Source organism: Onychostruthus taczanowskii, unplaced genomic scaffold, assembly GCF_017590055.1.
Source record: "Onychostruthus taczanowskii isolate IOZ18803 unplaced genomic scaffold, ASM1759005v1 scaffold36, whole genome shotgun sequence".
In the NCBI taxonomy this organism is placed as follows: domain Eukaryota; kingdom Metazoa; phylum Chordata; class Aves; order Passeriformes; family Passeridae; genus Onychostruthus; species Onychostruthus taczanowskii.
In genome coordinates, this window is record NW_024501015.1 from 4,144,259 (window position 1) to 4,165,223 (window position 20,965).

The following is a 20,965-nucleotide window of genomic DNA, read 5'->3' on the forward strand; positions in this document are numbered from 1 at the left end:
AGAAGTTCTCCTTAGCAATACTGATCTTTGACCTACTTTCTCTGTAGATCACAAAGATTTCTTATTCTGATAACTAGTAGGATTATTTTTTTTTCTCGGATACAATGAATATGATTTATGTTCCTTTACTACACAAGTAAAATCCTTTAAATTCTCCCTCCAGAGACCAATTTGATTACGCAAAAGAATACTGCCTGGTACCATAATGGCACGGGTGAGAAACTAAAACAGGTGGATGCCCCACAGCAGTGCTCACAGCAACGCAAGTAAGAATAGTAATAGTGGAACAGCACATCTGCTGTTGACTTCACCGTAACATAACCTTTCCAACACTACCTTCAGATCTACACTCCTGTCTGGTTCCCTGTAACTTAGTTTGCACCCTTCTCATTTGTTCTGTATTTCTTCGTGAGCTTCCTGAGGGGGGCTTTCCTGCTGCAGTGCCGAGGCAGCGGCAGCCTGCAGCCCAGGTGTCTCTCGAGGGGCAGCGGGCAGTGTCCCTGTGACTGATGGCCGCAGAGCAGAGCGGCAGCGCGAGGCAGAGTCACCGCTGCCCAGTGTCCTGAGAGGGTTCTGGTGCTGACCTAAGGCCACGATGAAGTATTTACACTCCTGCACATGCTTTACTGACTGCTGGATATGTGCTTAGGAAGAGTTTGCTTTACCAGTATAATACTGCCATCAGTGTTAGGATGCAGAAGCTGGTGAGTTTATGCCAACATTTAAGTTCTGTTCTTAAATAAAGCTTTTTATCCTTATATCTTGTCATTGTCTTTCTTGTATTATTTCTATACAACCATATCATATATATATTTACATGATCTGGCTGTACTTATTGCATGCAGTTCCATGAGAAATTAATTTGCTGCAATATAATTCTCCCTCAGTACATAAAATAAAATAAAGTGGTAATAATATTATGTGGGACATTTCCAAATGATTCATCTTCTCAGTGAAGTGTAAAAGAAGTTGCCTACTATAAATTCCTTTAAATGAAAGATAATGTCCTAAAATACAGGTATATGAAGACTTTCCTCAAGCCCTGTCCTTTCTCAAGCTGAGAGCCTAATCTGCCTAATTTGTCCCTGCAAACACTGGCCACTGCAGAAAGCGCAGTATCATTTTGCAATATTTTGTACTTTAACTTGAATTAGATGTAAGGGTCAAAGAAATTAACATCAGAGTGCCAATTAATCTAGGACATTAATCATTGTTAACTCTTCTAATTTTAAAATTAAACTGAATATTCAATCTGTCAACCCTTTGGTATATCCAATCTTTATGTTCAATCCTAGTAATTTTTTCTTTTTATTTAGAGAAAGGTTTATTATCAGGAAGCATGTCACTGAACTATTAATGTAATCAATTCCATTTTATTTTCAAACCATTCTTGTACTTGACTTTACAAAGCACAAAATTAGATATGATTAGATAATTATTATAGTTTGGTTATTCACAGTACTACCAGGAGAGTGAAACAATGTTATTCTGCAAAGCATTGTCTTGGGGTATAGGCTAGAGACAAGGCAAAGAAAGAAGACTGAGGAATGATAAGGCACAAACCCTTTATCTCTGTATTGCTGGTTCTATTTCAGCTGATATTAATAGCAGCTGAATAATTATCAGAGGGACAAGCAGTGCTGACTGCAAGTGAATGAAAGTGCAGTCCCAAAATTTCCAAATACAAAAATTCCTGTGCTAAGGCTGCTAATTTAACTTGAACTTCCAGAGCATGGAAGTATGGCACAGCCAGGACCCAGTATACCCTGCTATATGGGTTCCCTTCCCCATCAGCAATGGAATGAGACAGCCAGGGAATGTGAAGTCTGTTCACTGCTGCACTCTGGAAGAGAAGGCAGTCTCTACTGCTTTAAGCTAAAACTTCAAAACAGGGCAGCAACCGCAATTAATGAGTTGTAGCACACATAGTGAAATGCCTTGGTCTCGTAAGCTGGTGAGCATAATTTCAGGTAGTGTATAATCACATTTTATTGTAAAGGACAGTTTCTGAACATGGAAATCTACAACCAGCGGGGGTACCTGACCTCCCAGCAGAACAAGTCTTGCTAGTGTTCGAAAAATAAAAAGAAGCACTTGAAAACACCAAAGGATGGAATCAACTGTATAAAAATGCAAAGGATTGTTTTTGCGTTGCCCCAGAAGGTTAAAGAGGGATGCAAAGTATAAAATGCTAAATTTTAAATAAGTGAACTTCATAACTTGTGCAAATTATGGTAGACTGCTATTAAATACAGGACTTCCATGTTGATCTAGGAACTCCATAGTATCTTTTGAGCAAAATTCCCAGTCTTCCTTCCACCATTTGTATATTTTTTTTGAGTGGTATCAAGGCAGACAGATGAATATTTATTGTTGGTAAATCTTCAGCAAAACAACAAACCTTAACAAAAAACTCAGATGAATTCTGCAGTTGGGTTAGGTTAAGCAATTACTGATAAACAATGTTGTTTAAGAAATGCTGTTTCTAGTTTAAGAAATGTTAAATATGGGAAAAGATACAGTGTCTCAGACTGTCAGTGGGCTCACTACTGGAAATTACTACTCTGAAGAGTCCAGACATCATTAAAGGTGAGAATAATACAACACAGTCATGCTCCTTTCCCCTCCTTTTTCTCCTGTCAAATATATCAAATCAGAAACCAGAAAAGGATATGACCTCACAGGTAACCTACTTTCCTCTTCTACCAATGCAGACTCTGTCTTCATGATATCACCCATTTCTGAGAGCTTTTCAAAGCCTGTTTTCAAAACATTCTGATGGCTTTTCCTTTGTTAATTTTAATATATTATTTTACAGTCTAACAGCTCCCTGTTAGTAAGGTTTTCCTGATAGTCAGCCTGAAGCTCTCTCTCATAATTCATTCTCTTAACTGTAAATTTCTTTATTCAGATTCAGTTCTATTTATGCCACACCACAGTGAATCATTCTTCTGTTATTATAATATTATGTTTAGAGCTAAAATATAATTTTTTTCTTCCAATTATTTCTCTTACTGAAAGGCAAACTCTTAAACTGACGTGAATACCTACATTTCAAATTATTTTTGCCCCAAAATATTTGTTTGCAAATTTCTGAAGTTTAACTTATTTTATTCTCTCTTTGTTTTCATAAGTCTTCATAAATGAAACAATGCATTTTTGTTTCCCTTGATATTTATACAGCCTACTTATTCATTACTACCCCTGAAGTTTATTAGGGATGTTTGCTTTCTCTTCCTCACTAGTGAAGATATTAAGAAAATACACTATGCAAAAAATAATGAAATAGGACAATCTGTCCTCTTTGTACTTGAGTTTGCTTGGCTTGTTTTTCCTCCCCATAAGTAACTTATATCCACAAAGTGTATTTAAGTAAGATTTGTAGAATTACATTTATCTTCCTAATGTAAGTTATTAATAAGTAGCGCAACTCTTCTCTTGAGAGTATATTATGTTGCAGCACTTTTTTATTTTACAGTAACATCAAATTAGACTTCAGTGCTAAGTATTGAAGTTATGGTCTGACATTTACACAGTCACCTTTTCCTTCCCTTTCTCTATTTTCTATTGAGTTGTTACAATCCACAACTGCATTTGGAAATTCGCACCGATAACTTTTTTTTTAATTTAAGGCAAAATCAATCTTACTTTAAATCACTGCAAAAAAAAATTTAAAAAATTAAGAAGTGTCATTTTCTCTGTCCCTGCAACTGCATATATGGATTGCCAACTCCTTAGGGAATGATCAAAATGAATCAAATTTCTAGAATCCCAGACAATGAAGGCAAGATTCTTCTTCAAAACCATGGTCACTTCACCATCGCTCATCGTTCACGCAAGTTGCACACTGTGTTGAGCCAGACTGACTACAGCAGCTATAAATAGTTTGCATTCAGTGCTACACAAACACATAGATAAGGCCATATCCAAAGTCGTTATCTGGCTCAGTGAGCCCCCCTGGAATGGAGATATTCAATACACAATCAGCTGACTGGAAATGAAGCAGCTTCATGGAAAAGGGAATACCTGGGCTGACTCTGTATACAGACAATTTATTATACCTATGCCTTTACTTTTAGCATGCCACTGCCCCTATATAACCAGCATCCAAAACCCCATAACACAATAGGGAAAAGTTCACTGATGTTAAACTGGTGATAAAATTAAGTAAATAAATCACTCAATGCTAATAGTTTTTTATGTCCTATTATCCCATGTGTTCTTACAGGAGAACTCCAAGTAGACTCTGTACTTGATTCAGAAAGTACAGGAGTCTTCTTCATCAGAGTCTCTAATATGCAGCTGAGTGGACTTTATCTGCACTGGAAATGCCAGTGTCACAGCTGTAGCAGTAGGGTGGCATTTACTGGAATTCTGCAAAACAAATCAGTTCTAAGAGATAAGTACTTCTTTTTAGTCCCATTCGTCTAATCCACATTTAAGGAGAAAAATTTCCTAATATAGTGAAACAAAACCCCCAAGGAATTAAATTAAATAATGATTTGCAAACACTTACAGTCCATAAATCTGTGGAGCAATTTCCAGTCGGTTCAGATGCATGTACAGCTCAATATCATGTTTCTTCAGCAGATGATCTTGAATTTGATTTACTTTTGCTACAATAGCAATAGATGGCCCCAAGTCCTGTGGCCTTGCAAAGGGCATAGGTGTTATCATCACATCTTTCTCCTGCAGACACAGATAACAGGATGAAAAAAAGAACAAACCATGAAGCCTTACTATCTAAAGGGATTGTGTGCAGGAGATTTCATTGGCTGCAAACACCAGCTTCCAAATAAACATAGAAATAACTCATTTCTTTTACAGCAGAAGAGGAATCTCAAGCATCCACTTCTGTGGAAGGTATTGTGGGATTCCCCCTCCCAAGAGTGCCAAGGAGTGCCCGTCATTCTGCACATCAATTTTTACATGCATGCTTTACTTTTCATGCTCTGACAAAGTGTTGACAGCTTTATTTTAGCTTTAATATCAGCAGTCTGAGTCAGTCCAGAATAAAGCAGATGAATGGTAACTCAGTAGAGAATATATGCCCTCAGAGGACAATAAATTGCATACCAAATAGGAAGTAACTTATTTTAAAACAATCCTTTCTAAACAGACTTCCCTTGCACAGAAAATCTGGTGGTTTTACCTTAAAACCTACACAGCTTTGACAAAGCATCAGAAACTTTTAAAGGAAAAGAGAAATAGAACAATGAGACAGCAGTTGGTTGGACCTGAGGGCTGTGCAAACTATGCCATGATCTACAACACAACACACATCAAGTGAAAACCAGTGGAGAATTAGCATCCTTGAACACAAACTGCTTTAAATTCATTTTTCTTGCAAAAGAGTGCAGTATTATTGAAAAAAAGACAGAATGCTAGAAAGAAATGCAGCAAGTAATGAACTGCACTGAATAGGAAACACAAAAAGGAGAATGAAAAATAAAAAAGGACAAGTCAAACCTATCAAGAGAAAGATGGGGGTGGGGGGCAGGGAAATAGAGAATTAAACTGTTAGGAACAGTGTTAAGGTTATAGAACAGGGAATATAGGAACAGTAAGAAGAGAAGAATTTTGCAATGACTTTGCTACAATCTGTCATCATGACCTCTGACCCAAAAGCTTCACTTTGAAAAAACAGTTGCTGTTTTTCTACACTTTTTCTCACTATATTAATAGAGAATCATTATCTGTCTCAAAGCATTAATGATTTCTGGAGGCTTCATTGCACTTTACATTGTTTAGATACAAATTCACTTGTTTCAATATTAAAAAAAGAGCATTATTTTTAACATTCAATAACAAAGAAAGTTTGGTTTTGTTGTGTAAGGTATTCCCAGTGTCACTTCCTATGGTTATTTCAAAATCACTTACAACATGGTTTAACATAAAAATGGGCAGTGAACATTTAATAATGTCTACCAAAAACTCTATTTTTTGTTGATCTTCTTTGCCTGAAGTACCTTTTCTTAATTAGTTGATTTCTGTACTGCAAAAAAATATGGTAGAATGTTGAGCAGTGATTTCAGGTAATATGTTTCTATTTAAGGACCTGATTGATTATAAATTGTATCTTAAAATCTGCTTAATTGTTGCTTTGCTATGGCAATTGCAGCAAAGGGACTGATCTGTCTATTATAGTGTGGTAGATTAACCATGGTATTGTGGTACCAATACATATTCATTTAAGATACTCCAGCAAATCACTTGACAAAAGCTCCCTCAGACTGTCAGATAAAGCTCACTGACATAGCATGTATTTATTCAAAATCTTTGCTATACTAACAAACAGAAATTTAAAATAAAACAACTAGTGTCTTAGAAGCCAATAGGCAATGCTGTTACTTAGTTAAATACCAAAGTTCTTCACAACTGCAAGTGCATTGAGAAAGGATATTTCTCCTACCTTATTTTTAAATTATTCTAGTAAATTCTTTCTTATCAAGCTGGGCAGCATTCTTTGTACCCAGAATTTTATTTCTGCCTTGTATGGCTATTTCTTAAATTTCACTATTTTCTTGGTCATAAGCAAGAATGCAAAATATTGAAAATATTTTAGGTATCCACTAACTTTCTTCTATGCAGAAAACCACTCTTAAAGCCTGATATGGTAATATTGCCTTAATGTTAAATGTCACTCTGTATTTATTTTTTTCATAAACATATGGATTTATCTTTGAAACCAATCATAAAGTCTGTAACTTTATGTATTTGTAGGCTGTGCATATTCTATCATTTGGCACACACCTGGGGTATGAATTTTATCGTGGTTTATTCAAACTGACTTCAGCTTCACCATGTCATGCATTCAGAACTCTGATGACTCTGAAGACCTGTGTTTTTAAGCTTTTCTTTATTATAGGTATAAAACCTTATGTGGAAAGCTCAACATCAGAATCCCTCTGCTTATTTGAACTTGCAATATGAAAAGACTAGCTATTACTCAGTTTAGTCTTTACACCATTAGTTGTCTGTGGGTTTCAAGCCATCTTTACAAAATTACAAGACAGATTATTAAACCCTGGCGAAAGATTGTGAGTATCAAAAACTAATGCAAGCTTCCACGGTGCCAGAATTGGAGTTATTTGTCACTTGCAGCATTTGTGCACCTTGGCATAATGCAGCACTGACACATTGCTGACTGTCAGACTGACTGACTATCAAACATGGCTAAGTGTATCCAATAGTATAAGCTGGCTTGCCATTTCTAAAAGCATGAGATAAGTAAATGGTATCCATCAAAATGCAGTTTATCAGCATCTCAGAAATTAACCCTATTAACAGAAATCTTCAAGGCATGACAGAATCTGTGAGGAAGCAGCTGCAGCCAATAACTCAGCCTTGCCTGTCCATGCCTCCTGATTCTGTGTACTCCACCAAGAAGCTCGGTGGAAGACTAGAGTGCAACAAAGTCATGTCTGTTTTCTCCTCTCATGCAATTTGGTTGAGAAAATGACAATACCTCTAGTCAGTTGAAATTGCTCCAAAAATCACATAGCTGGTGTGAAACAAACAGCCCAAACAGAAAGATGCTCAAATAAACTAATAAAACCAAGCCGCCAAAATGTTTAACTAGAAATGACTCACAGTGCTTGTGCCTAAAGCCAAGCGGACGACACAATACTGTGCTCCTGCTCATACTCACTATGTTATTATTTGCCATGTGAGAGAAAACACCCATTTTCTTTTTGTGAACCTTCAGGTCTTGCAAAAAGATTTGAGTGCATGTGTTCAGTCATCTATTACTAACATGAAATATAAATGATCAATACTAAAAGAATGCGGTTCACAATAGAAAGAAAAAATGAGGGACAGTTCAGAATGTGCTGTATTGTTTATAGGACAGCACCAGATTCACCCCTAAGAACAGTTTAAATATGAATACCAATGAAATGCAGCTGAAAACTTCAGCAAAGTATTAGGAACAGAGCCACCAAGTCCTGTCACAAAACGTTACTTACCACAACACGAACTGGAATGGCTGGCAGTTGATACAATTGATATATTCATGCATTTAGGAAACAAATGCTACAGCAGTAAAGAGAGGCTAGGACATTGTACAAGTATAAACTGAGGACAGATTTCTCTCATTAACCAGTAGGGAATGGAGTAGCTGGAGAAGCTCCTCTAATGGCAGTTGGGAGTAATGGAAACAACTGTTAGAGGCTGTAAAATGTAACATGTCTCTCAGAGCACACACTTTCATTGCTTCCTTTGTGAAGATTCACACTTTACTATGTAGAAAACCCTCAAAGTCACGATTGTAAAAGGCATATGTACAAGAAAGGATTATTAAAGATTATAGATGTTTGCAAAGAACAAGAACAAACAACTAGATATTAATCCATTTGCTTTGCTCTGTTAATTTTTTATGCCATGAAAGGACTGGAAAGGGCAATGTAAACTTTCACCTTCTACCCAAGCACTGCAAATCTGTAAGCAGACCTATTTATTTCCTGGAATAAAATTCAACCTCAGACTTTACCACCTCTGTCACAGAAATTGTAACAAATACATTTGAATACACTGAATTCTGAAAAGCTACACTCAGAGAAACATATCTCACAGCCTTGTTATTGAAATAAAAGTTCCTACGTAGTAACTTCATAAAATTTGTATCTCATATGCTTTATCCCTAGCCACTGAAATGATATAAAAATTCAAATAATTTATAACTGTAGATAGTTTAGGCTAAGACACCAATGCTCCATATCTGACAAAATATGTAATATTTTAAATATTTAAAGGAAATAGATGGTTTTAAATGAGTCTTTGGTGAACAACTTTTTCTTCATTAGACTGACAAAACCACCACTCAAACCAGTTTGCAGCTATAGGTTTAGGTGCACACATATGGACATCCACAACCAATTGAATTCTCATGAAGTTTTTGTTAACTCTAGATATTCTCTCCATGTTCCAGGTGAAAAATAGTGAAGTGAATCAAACTGAAACTAAGTTGGGAGGCCAGCTCTTTTAGGATATAATACACTGAAAGTCTCGGCAATACCTGTAATATTGTTAATAATATTTTGCTAGAGCCTCCACACATACGCTCCATCACACAAATAATTTTCCAGAATTAAAAAAAAAAAGAGAAACATAAAGATGGAAAGAGACAAGAAAAGAAGTCGTCAAAGGAAATCTTGAGCAACTGACTGAGGGAATTGTCCTTCCTGCCATGCATGAAAAAATTCAGGCAAGGACTAGATGGTCTCCAGAAGGCCCCTGCAAAGGAGGGTTCTGTACAACTAAACCCAGCACACTGCAAAAGCTTTTTTAGGAAAGCAGCAACATACTAAAGTCAGTAGTGTCCATACAGATACACCAGAGATTTGAAGGCACAGACATTTCCTCTGTTTGAATATCATAAGGTTAAGAAAAAAAATGAAGGAAACGGAGTAATTGTGTCAAGGAAAGATACACCCTGACATTTGACAGTCTATGGTTAAAGTTATGGTTTCAAAGCAAATTGTTTGTAAACAGCTGAAAATAATTCATGCCTTAATACTTTACCTTTATTTAACATTTGCATGGGTTTTTGGCACACTGAAGTGCCTATGACAGGTAATCTTTCAAATGTTATGCAAGGACATCACTTATAGACAGAAAAATCTGTGCTTACTCTTGGCTTTTGATTACTAAATGATCTTTCAACAGATAGGAACTCTCACCTGAAGACATTCCACAAGTGCTTATGACCAAAGGTTCTGAAGAACCTTTAAAGACTGTAAACTTGTTTGAGACTGCTTTAACCAAGTTAAGAGACGTCTAGCTAGCTTTAAAGAACATCAATCATATTAAAATCACATTTGCTTAAAAACACAGTAAGTAAATTTTAAAGCAATATTTACCTTCTGACTGTCATGTTCAAAAGTTGAAAACCAATGTTCTGCTGTTTTCATAAGACGTGTGAACATTGCACTGAAAGGGAACAACCCAGAAACCTGGTGTTAAATAATGATGTCAGTTACAAATTAATGATGTCAGAGCAAATTAAATGTAAAGAAACTTGTTAAAACTTACTAGGCATCATGTTCCAGATATTCAGGATTCAAAAGAACTTTCATTTCCTCACTGAAAAAGGCAACAGTGAACAATCCAAATGTGAATGTTTATTTTTGGTCAGCGTTCTCCATGTACTATTATGTATTTATAAGCCAACTTTCATATAAAGTGCAAATGAGAAAACTAGCCTTTTTAATTAAAAAGAGCAACTCCATTGAACAAATGAAGTCTTTCCTTTTTATAAAGATCAAAAACAAATTAGCTGCCTTGTCTGCACTACAATGAAGTAACCATCTAATTATTCCAAATAACAAATTACTGAATGTCACAATGTATTATTTGAATATGCTTGATCTAGAATAATTGATTGCTGCACAATCTATCACTGTTTATCCCAAACAAAAAAAAATATGGTTACTGGTCAAATATGCAGTATCAAAACATTAATTTATTTTGTTTTAATAGCCTGTATTTTTATTGTACTTTAACAGCAATTAATCAGTGACAGCACCTCTTTTCCATCTACTTTGCTGCTTAGCTCTACTTTTTCAGTGGGGATGGAACAGAATGCTGTACATAACACATGGTTATTTTAAGTTGTTTAGTGCTGAAGAGCATCTTCTAGGTAATTTTAGGATACCTAAGGACAGACATTGAATAAAAACACACACTTGTAAATAATCATCTTAATGCTTAACTCTCTTTGGGCAGTCATGTTGTAGGGTACCTACAGAGGTTCTATTATATTGCACACATAATTAAATTTGTTTTTATTCACTGTTGAACTCCAGTGTGCAAAAAAACCCAAATGAAATGTCCTAAATATCACAAGAATGAAACCAGTTTCTTTTCTCTTTTTCAATCAAAACAAAACCCTTACATATGGGGCAAGAATAAAAGCAGACAACCATGTGATGCAATATTTTATATGTATGAGTATGACTGCATGCATACACACATACACACTTTTGAATGGAATGGAGGATCAAAAGGTAAACATAATGTTACTATCCAGTCAAAGAATAGTTGGATATCACAACTACAACACTGCAGGTGATGAAAGAACTATCAATCCCAACAATTTGTCTTCAATGATTATTTCCCCTTTTAAGATACGAGGAAAGAGAGTTGGTGGTAAGATGTCTACTCGAGTGGAGCTCACTAATCTGTCTACTCTCCACAGTGACAAAAACAAAACCACTTCTGGTAATAAGGATGAGGTAGAATGATAGGTAAGTAAGTAAGCAAGCTTTGAGATTAAAGTTTTCCTTAGATTTCCTGTCTCTCCATTTTTTCACCAGCCAATATCTGGGAAGGGGCCAGTGTCTAAATCTCAGAAGGTGCAGGAGTAAAGATGAAATAAGGACATTACCATCAAAGCACAAGGATGCAATGATTTCTAATATTAATTTATGAATTATAAACAAACAATTATGGAGCACATATTTATAAGCTATAATTCAGCCAACTTATTTTTTAAAGAAAGACAATTTTTATACAAATAAAAGACAATGCTTGCCTTGGTTGTGCAGCTTCACTGGCATGTGAAAAAGCCTGGTGGTCACAATGTAGGATGAAGACAATGGGAGCTAGAAGTTCATGCATGCCCTAAACATAAAAGGAAAAGCAAAAGTATATTTAGATTTTCCAGTCATATAATAGTTGCTAATGCACAGCATAAGGCAGACAGCAATATTAGGTGCAGACTAACTAAAAACATGAACATTCATTCACACTGTTAACAGAACGGTTTCATAATCAATGGCTTTTATCTTAAATTCTGATTAAATCCAAGTGTTTATTCTTCTATAATATACAGAAACAAGTTAGTCTCCCTTCTTCTAACACAACACACAATAAATTGGCAATGGTAGGCAACCCTGCACCTGGCAGTTTACTTCAAGATCTGTGTTCATAAATATGAATTTTATTTATGATAATTATAATAATGATCTACAGTACAGAGATCTGCAATAGAGAAAAATTACAAAATGTAAAATTATTTTGTATTTTATAATGTTCCAAAACCATAGACAAAAGTGTAACACTAGGCTCCAAAAGAGACAAGGGTAGCTATTTGGGAAAGAAAATGAAACTTTAATTTCTAACGACATGAGAATTAAAATGAGGTTTTGGGTTTTTTCAGTTCTCTTTCAGTTTCTCATAAGTTGTTATGTCAATATTCAAAATAAACTCATTAAACACAATGCATAGAAGACCTGGTACAGTTCCACTGCAGAGTACTACTTATATATGCAATCTAAATTAAGATACAGAAAAAGCACAGAAATAGGCAGGACTCAGAACAAAAAACATGGGTGGGCAGTTGAGGGCTTGGGTTGGCATCAGAAGCACGGCAGGGTCACCCAGAAGAGCTGGGATCCCAGTGTTGGGACTAGGACAGCATGTAAGAGCTGTGAAAGCCCTAGGCTGGGGGAGGCATCAGCCATACAAAAGAAGGGAGGGGAGTCCTTTGGTGATGGAAGTGATGTGGGATGAAGGATCGAGATCTGTCTGTCTGCCTCTGGACACAAGGATCACTCTAAGGGGAGGGAATTCCTGACCCCTGCCCAAAACCACCAGTTACAGGAGGGGCTTGATGCCAAGTGCCCAGGCTACCCCTGTTGGGGCTGGTTCTGGATGGAGTCCTTGCCCAGCTGTAGGAAGAAGAACCTGCTGCCACGAGTGCTCCAGTTCAAGGGTGCAACTATTTCATCAAGTGGAGCCTCAGCCCCAAATCAGGCTCCAGGAAGACTATCTCATCCATCCTGCTGCAGAAGGAGCACTGGCACTGGTCCACAAGCACATCAACATTTCGGGTTGCTGTCAGGAGTCAGATGACAGCTGATGGGTCACCTGAGCTCTTCTACTTTTAATGGGTGCAGCTCCAAGCTAGGAAGCCTCTGCACTTGCTCTTCCAGTCCCCTCAGTGATGGACAGACATGAACACTGGAAGTGTCACATGCTTGCAAGCTACCCTGCTGCTTTGCTGGTGTATCAGCTGATACTCCATTCAGCACCTGAGAAGTGTCCAACAGCAGTAAGTTACCTTATCAGCTTCATATGTACTGAACAGATCCATTAACTACCAAAACCCTTGAACTTGTATTACATCCCTTGGAAGTAATAGGGATTTTCCTTAAGTGGTCCCAAGTGTCCCGAGATGTAGATGTGAAAACCCTCTCTACGTCATTACCTATTTTGAGTATGCCTGGATGCATAGTTTTTGACAATTTTGACAATAGTTTTGACGATCTCTCTGTATGCCATCAACAGAAATCATAGGAAATTTAATTTTAATTTTTTCAGGACTGAGATGACTGTTAGAGCCTCAATGGCAGGGCTAAAGTTTGGATGTTTTCTTTCCCTTCCTATTTCTGAACTACTTTGAAAGATGAAGCTTAAGGAGAAATTCAATTAGGAAAAACAAAATAGACCAAATATAGGCATTTGATTTCAGAAGCTGATGTAAAACACCACACACGGGTTAGATTACAAATTGCCAAGTTTAGATTTCTTAAAATATTGTGGTTCATATCAAAGGAGAAAGGTCCAGGATTAGACAATATAGAAGTGGCAAAAAGATTGAAATAACCAGGGTTGTACTTTCACACATACAGCCCTTGCTTAATTAACAGTGCTGCATCTAATCTTTTATTCGCCCTGATATACTAAACATGAAATAGGAGAAATGGAAATGCCAGAAAACTTGACTATCTAAAAAAACTACCACCTAAGCTGTAAACATATAAGCAGAAGAAAAAGAAAGAGGACATGAAATAAGAATTAGTTATAAAAGATAAAAGCACATCACACATTCTTCCAACATAACAATATATCAACTCCATAATAAAATAGAATCATAATGTGGCTGCCCACATATAACAAAACCAAAACAAACAGATGATGAAATATCAGGATTTCAAAAAGATACCTCTGATCTTTCAGTTACAAGAGTACTTCAAATGTTTAGAGATTTTTAGCTTGGCAAGAAAAGCTACCAGTGTAATATGCATACACATATTTTTTCAATGCTACAGTTTACTAAAACTCTTTAGTGTTAATAAATAAGTTGACAGAGCTCAGATAATTTTATGACACTTCCCAGCTACAACAAAATATTGATTTCATAATACAGTCTATGGTTTAGAAAGAAAACCAGAATTATAGCATTCTTACAATGACAAGTGAATCAATGCATTTCAAAATTATATTGACTTCTCTAAGGGCAATCAAATCATGAACAAACAATAGTTAGCCTAGTGATTTAGCTTAATTTTCACTATTTCCTTTCAGTGTAACTAGGACCAGAATTTTGTCACCAGTCTTACAGAAGAGCTCTAAGGGTAGCTTTTTATTTTCTTAAGTACAATACACTATTCCCTTTAGATTTTACATTTACAGCTGCTATTTAAAAATTCAGTGATCCCAGGGAAGATTCTTCCTTTAAAAACTGTAATGTAGCTCCACAACATTATACTCCATTAGGCTAGGGATACAAATATATTTTTACTCATCAAAGAAAATGTTCCTTCACACTGGCCAAAAAACCCAGAAACCCTACAACAAAGAAAGCTCACATGCATATATGCATATTAAACAAACATTATTGATTGCTTCTTGTAATGCTGATGCTATGTAGCAGTTTCAACAGAATGTTTTAAGTATGCAAATTGTCAAGGAACTACAACTTTTTCCAAGTATTTTGGAAGATAACATTGGGTAGGGACAGATGCTGACAGACAAAAATATCAGTTTTCATTCATTGGCCAAGTTTTATAATTTTAATGGCAATTGTATCTTTTGTATGTGGTCACAGAAGCAAGACAGAGGAATTCTCATGGATGTCAGCAGGATCAGTCCCCATGATGGAAACTGCATATGAAGACAAACTCCTTAATCTGGGCTTTGTATTCAGGTCACTGTGGAGGCAAAAACTTGGAGATGATCTGCTACTGATGAATTAACGGTAACCTTCATTATTTGCTCAAAAATATGCTAGGCTTTGCTGTAGTGGAAATTATTATTATTATTATTATTATTATTATTATTATTATGGGAAGTGGGTCATGAGTCTGGTAAAAACACTACACCAGGGAGACTGACTACTAGGTAGGTATCTAGAAGATAAGGAAAAAACATATCCAGCTGATTATAAACCATTTCTTTTCAGCTAATTCAGAGAAGGGTAATGATGGTCATGAAAAAAATGTTATCTAGCAAGAGAGGAGCACAGGGACAAAAAAGTAGGATCTTACTAACAAGCTAAAAGGAGTATTATTTTTTAAGAAATCCAACCGAAAAAACCCACACTTTTAAAATGAGGTGAGAAAAAAGCACAGCTCCTAGTAAAAGTAACACATGTCCACAACAAAAGAGGACAACCACAATCAGTTACTATTTTGTGGACATGGCGCAGCACTGCAAGACTTGGGTGATATACTGAACACGCTTCGAGAGGTTAAATCAACAGTTTTTCATGATCCAAATTAATTTAATTTTCTGCACTTCCTCTCCTCTTAATCCTCTAGCAATCCCTTCCTGGAACTACCATGCTACTGATGCACACTAGTTGAAAACAGAGGTAAAGAAGTTTTCTTTGTCAACAGCCTGTAGGCTCACAAAATTGAACCTGTTCTTTTATCTGCCTATGTTCATTTAGCCCACCAAGCAGTCTTTATTAAAGCTGAGGCATCAGGCAGTCAAAGTTCATTAATACCATTTATATAATCTCTGCAGTTTCAATTAACTCAGCAAGACATTCTACTACATGATAACAGTCTCATTAATTCAATAAAATCCCATAACTATTAACAATATGGTCTATGTTAAACGGGGTGTCACCTAGTAGAAAATAATAGCTTTAACAGCTTGTGATGAAACGCAGTGCTTTTTTTTTTTTAAATTTGATCTGGCTAAATATTCCATCCCTATATAGAAAGGTATTATTTCTTGCTAAGGAATCAAGAGGATTTTAAGTATGAGCAGAGGGTAATTAAGTCCTTTTAAGTCATATCAAAGAATAAAATAATACTTCTTGTTCAATAAATGATAGACTAAATTAGCTGGAATGTGTTCTTCCATTTCCCTGTCATCAGTACTCTGGCCTATATTCGCTAGAAAGAGAAGGCTGAATACTGCTAAGTATTTTTTTAGCAGTGCCCTTCAAAATACAGCTCCTAGATCTCATTTTTATTGTTCTTATGCAAGACTATTTCTTGCTCACAGTCTGTCAAACACGAGAAACAACCAGTTGATAGATGTTTCATATGTTTGATAACTATATAGTCCATTTTTTAAATAATCTCTAAGAAATTCTTCAGAAGTAAGTGTTCCTTCAACTCATACCGCCTTTGTTTCCATGAAACAACCCGATTCCCTGGCTAGAGGACAGGGTGGTCACAGACCATGCCTGAAAGCATAGATTGTTTTATAAAAATCTTCACATTTACTGAATGTCTGTATTTTTGCCATGACAAATTTTCTATCTACCTAAATTTTATCCAGTTTATCCTTTGTCCACGCACACAGGGTATCCCTTGGTTTGTCAGTCTCTACTCAGCCTACAGATAACTGTGTGAAGAAACAAATACAAATATGCTTCAGCTGATATTCTGCATATTGGTCTTGCTATATGAATACAGTATCGTGTTTATAGTTACTTCAAAACCTTCCGAACAAATGCTGAATTAATTAACTTACTAACTCTGTGGATGCAGACTCAGTGCAACTTAGGCTTTCTTTACCATTTTGTCAAAAATGGTTTGAGCAGACTCTCCTTCAAGTAACTCTGTAAAAGTTACTTATCCTTTACTCAAGAGGATTTTGTCAGCTGCATTGTACTTCGATGGTACAGGGTTAGATAATGATCCTTTTGCTAACATACTGCATGGCTTTAGCACTTTGGGGAAGAACTTAAAATATTAGACAAAACTTAAAATAGTAAACTTGGTCTAAATTTCAGAAGTCACTATGCTTTTTGTTTATTCAGTACCATTTTAAATCCTGCTGTGTACTTTCTTTACCTAAGCAGAGAAAGCTTGTGTTTTTAGTCTCTTAACCAATGACAAAGAAAAAGATGTTTATAAAGAAATTCAAAGTTAGAAAACTTAGCAACCTTAAAGAAAACAACTTAAGGTACTGTGTTATGAGGAGGAAGCATATGTTATTCAATGATCTCACTTACCAACCAGCTGACAAGCAGCTCTTTGATTACTTCAGCATTATGATACAACTTCAGATACAACAGAGCTACATTATTGTCAAACCATATAGAAAATGTTGAGTCAATGAATGCCACCTGTACAGTATTTTCATTACCTGTTTATAAAGCAACTGCTCATTTTCTCTGGCATAGCAGAACAGAACATCTGTAAGAATTTTCCTTACATTCTCTTGCTGGAAATACTGCATTTCAGGAAAGCTGAAAATGAAGCAATACAGCAAAAGTAAACAACAGAGTGCACAGAATGCCAGTTCTGGTCTTCTAAAAGGGGTTTTAGGTACGAGCATCTCCCTTATCTGCTTGCCCACTGCTCTGTGCTGCTAGAGTTAAATACTTCTAACAACTTGTTACATTTGTTTTGCAACCAAAATGATGAACCATGTTCTTTAATATACACCAGTCTGCTACACAGGTATGATGATATCACAGTTATATTTCAATAACTAATCCCTTTAAATCTCATTAAAGCTAGACATCTGCAAGAATGAAATACAATGGAAGAAATGGAAGAAAGGATTAGATTGTGTCAGAAGACACACATACACAAGGGTTCCATATTTCTTTAATATTTGAAAAAAAATTATCATTTAATGACAAGATTATTTAAATATCTCATAATTGACATGAAAACCAGTATCCTAAAATCGAGTATCTCTTACTAGCATCTGTTGCAATACAATACAATTTGACATCTCACTGTCTTCAACAGCTATTACAAATAAACTTTACAGTTATAAAATAATCTGTCTGGGCAAATAACCGAAATGAACCAGAATGAAGTGGAACATGTGTGAGAATAAGGAAAAAAGGCTTCTGGGAAAATCCTGTTACATGCATACTGGAAAATGTAAATGTTTCCAGTCTGCAACTACTCTGAAGCAACTCTCACCTGTGCATCCTGCTCCTTGACTGTTGGAGGTAGGAAACAGAATAGTTATGCAAGACCTACTTAAAATTAGAATAAGTGCACAAACAAAGGTGTTTTCATTGCTACTGAAGAAGTAACTAGATGGCAACAAATGTTTCATAAAGCAAACCCCCCAAACCACAGCCATACAGAGCAATATAAAATACACAGAAAAAAAAAATCTGAAAAGGCAGAATACTAAAAAGAAAGGAAATTGTGAAGCTCGACAAAAAAGACCAGAATAATACTTAAAAAAGACAACAATGGTAGGCCTCAGGCTAGAGTGCTGAAATAAAAGTTGTAGTATAGTCAGTTTTAGAATTAAATCACATGGTTTGAAATGAGATTTCTTCAAACAACTTCCCAGGTCTGAGCTACAATGTTATACTTTAGACCAGATGTATTTAAGGCTATTGTAAATGCTGTCACAGAGAAACAATATAGGAAATTAGAACAAATTACTTCAGATAAGACTATTAACATTGCTAATCACTGTGGTCATCTCACAGAGGTGATGACAGGCAAGCACAGAAACAGAAATAATTAAGGCTAGGAAAGTGCTTTGAAATCCTTGGATGAAGGAGCTGAATCAAGAGCCAAGGCAGAGAAGACACCGTGGCTTAAACACAGTGATGCTGAAGTCCTGAGAGAGGCACGAGATGAGAGGTGTAACGTTTTCCTGGCACCTGGTGGAGGTAATGGTAGACCAACATTTGGAAACTTGTATGCACTTCTACTAATCACATTACTGTAAAGGAAGGACACAGCTGAGACCAAAAGTGCATTACAGCAGATGGCAATCGACATAATTCAGGGGTTTGAAGAGATTATTTCTGAAGGACTGTTATTCAGGGCTGCCCTGTGAAGTTTAGGAAGAGAAGACTAACAAAGAAAACTCAAAAATACACAGAGATATCTGTGAGGATCTGGTAATACCAGAGATTGTAACAGAAAGGATAATAATGAACTCAGGAATAAGCTGGCTAAAGTATTAATTATAGTAAATGTAAATAGAAGAGATCATGAGGGAACTATCAGTTCAGGATGGATTTTTATGGAAAATGTCATTTTATGATTAAAGTTCTGTTTTAAGAAATACAGTATTCTCAAATCAGTAAGGTAAGAATGCTTTTCATGAACAATAGAATGTTACATTTAATTACATCTCTGAGAAAGCCTGCATTAAGGACATAGGAATTTTCCTAAACTGTTGTACCACAACACTACAATGAAACAATGGTGCATCCAGGTCCCAGCTTCCTAAAAGAAAAGACCAGCGTGAGTCAGATATAGCTTTTTAAAATACTCCTTTAGCTGATTTAGGGGTACCTGCATCAGAGGCAGCCAGAATTTGACACAGAAATTTGAAGAAGCAGGCTGGTAAACAAATAAATGGATGCACAAAACAAATTTGGTGACAGACATAAATGTCGATCATAATCAATGGATTGCTGTTCCTTACCATCTCTTCCACATACTTAGGAACGATGTAGCTCTCCAGTGGCTTTTCCACTGCTGTTTTGATGTGGGCAATTTTTAAAATAATTTTTTTCTTGTTTGGGGATGGAGATGGGGATGGAACCCCAGCACCCATCACTACTCATTTTCACACACTTTCCATCATTCTAAACTGTGACTGTTACTCCTGAAGCAGAAACTAAGTAGACCAATATATAAAAGTACTACTACAAAAGAGAAGATATTGACTTGATCATCTACAGGGAATGCTCCCTAGGTATTTTAGTTTTTTAAAATGCTGGGGAGAGAAAAGAGGGTAATGAAATCTAGCCATTTGCAACCTTAGATGTACACTGTGATGCCAACAAGTATTGTATTTTAATTTGTGTTAAATACTTTAGCATCTGCCAATCTGCTGATTTCTATTCCTGCAGAATATGTAAAAAATTTTTTAAAAACATTGATCACTCATGAGTTGGGACTAACTTAACAATATCCCTTCCTACTTGCAAATATTGGAAGCTGTTATTTTTATGTAGACATTATGGACTGGATTTCTATCACCTGACTTTAGGAAACTAAAGTTTTGTTAGGTACTGGTGAGCTAGAAGCCTTTTATAATTACTGAAGAAAACTGTACCTCTCCACTGTACACAGACTCTAAAGCATGGTTAACCCAGCTGAGAGTATCTAGGCTTCACAGACCCAATAACTAGGAGAGATAAGGTTTCTCAAAATGCATAGGAACAAACACACACACACGACCAAACTTTATTACAGCTGCCTTTAGATAGCAAAATCCTGAAGTTTAAACCAGTTTAAGCCAATACCAATTTTAGGAACCTAATTCTAGCCACTCTTCCTGTTTATTGTTACTACACTTCAGGGAATTCTAACAAAAGCATTATAGAGTAATTTTTTTACTGCTTTGATAGCTGGAACTCTGGTTTGTTACTCTGTGTGTAGTTAGCATCACCCTCTACAGCATTATATACTTGATGCAGTGGGATGATGGAGGACTGAAGTAGATGACAAAGAATATAAAAAGATTCATTAAATAAGAAACACCAGCTAGAAAGTAGTGATTATGGAAATTGAATAAAATAATTATTTGAACCTTTAATAAAAAGCATTGTAAACTAATGATGAATTTTAAACTTTTAAAGTTCTTACTCCAGGGATTTATTTAAAGAATGTAAATAAAAACAGAGGGTTTTTACATTCTAAAGCCTCAGAATGAAGAACTTACTGCTTCTTAAAAATAATCATAGTTTACAAATAGATATGTAAGTATATGTAAAAATGCATACTATGTTTTATGATTAGACAAAGAAGTGTACATATGAAATGGATGTAGTTTA

At 35.8% G+C, this 20,965-nt stretch overlaps 1 protein-coding gene across 6 annotated transcripts in view; it reads right to left on the reverse strand.

The window, feature by feature from the left end:
* Positions 1-20,965, reverse strand: part of TBC1D5 (TBC1 domain family member 5) — a 318,071-nt gene that overhangs the window by 116,254 nt on the left and 180,852 nt on the right. For all 6 annotated transcript variants that reach the window (XM_041411471.1, XM_041411470.1, XM_041411472.1 and 3 more), the window contains 5 exons: positions 17,335-17,437; positions 11,534-11,622; positions 10,033-10,083; positions 9,861-9,930; positions 4,517-4,689 (listed from right to left, as the gene is read on the reverse strand). In XM_041411471.1, coding sequence (XP_041267405.1) covers positions 4,517-4,689; positions 9,861-9,930; positions 10,033-10,083; positions 11,534-11,622; positions 17,335-17,437 — 486 coding nt within the window. The remainder of the gene's footprint in view (positions 1-4,516; positions 4,690-9,860; positions 9,931-10,032; positions 10,084-11,533; positions 11,623-17,334; positions 17,438-20,965) is intronic.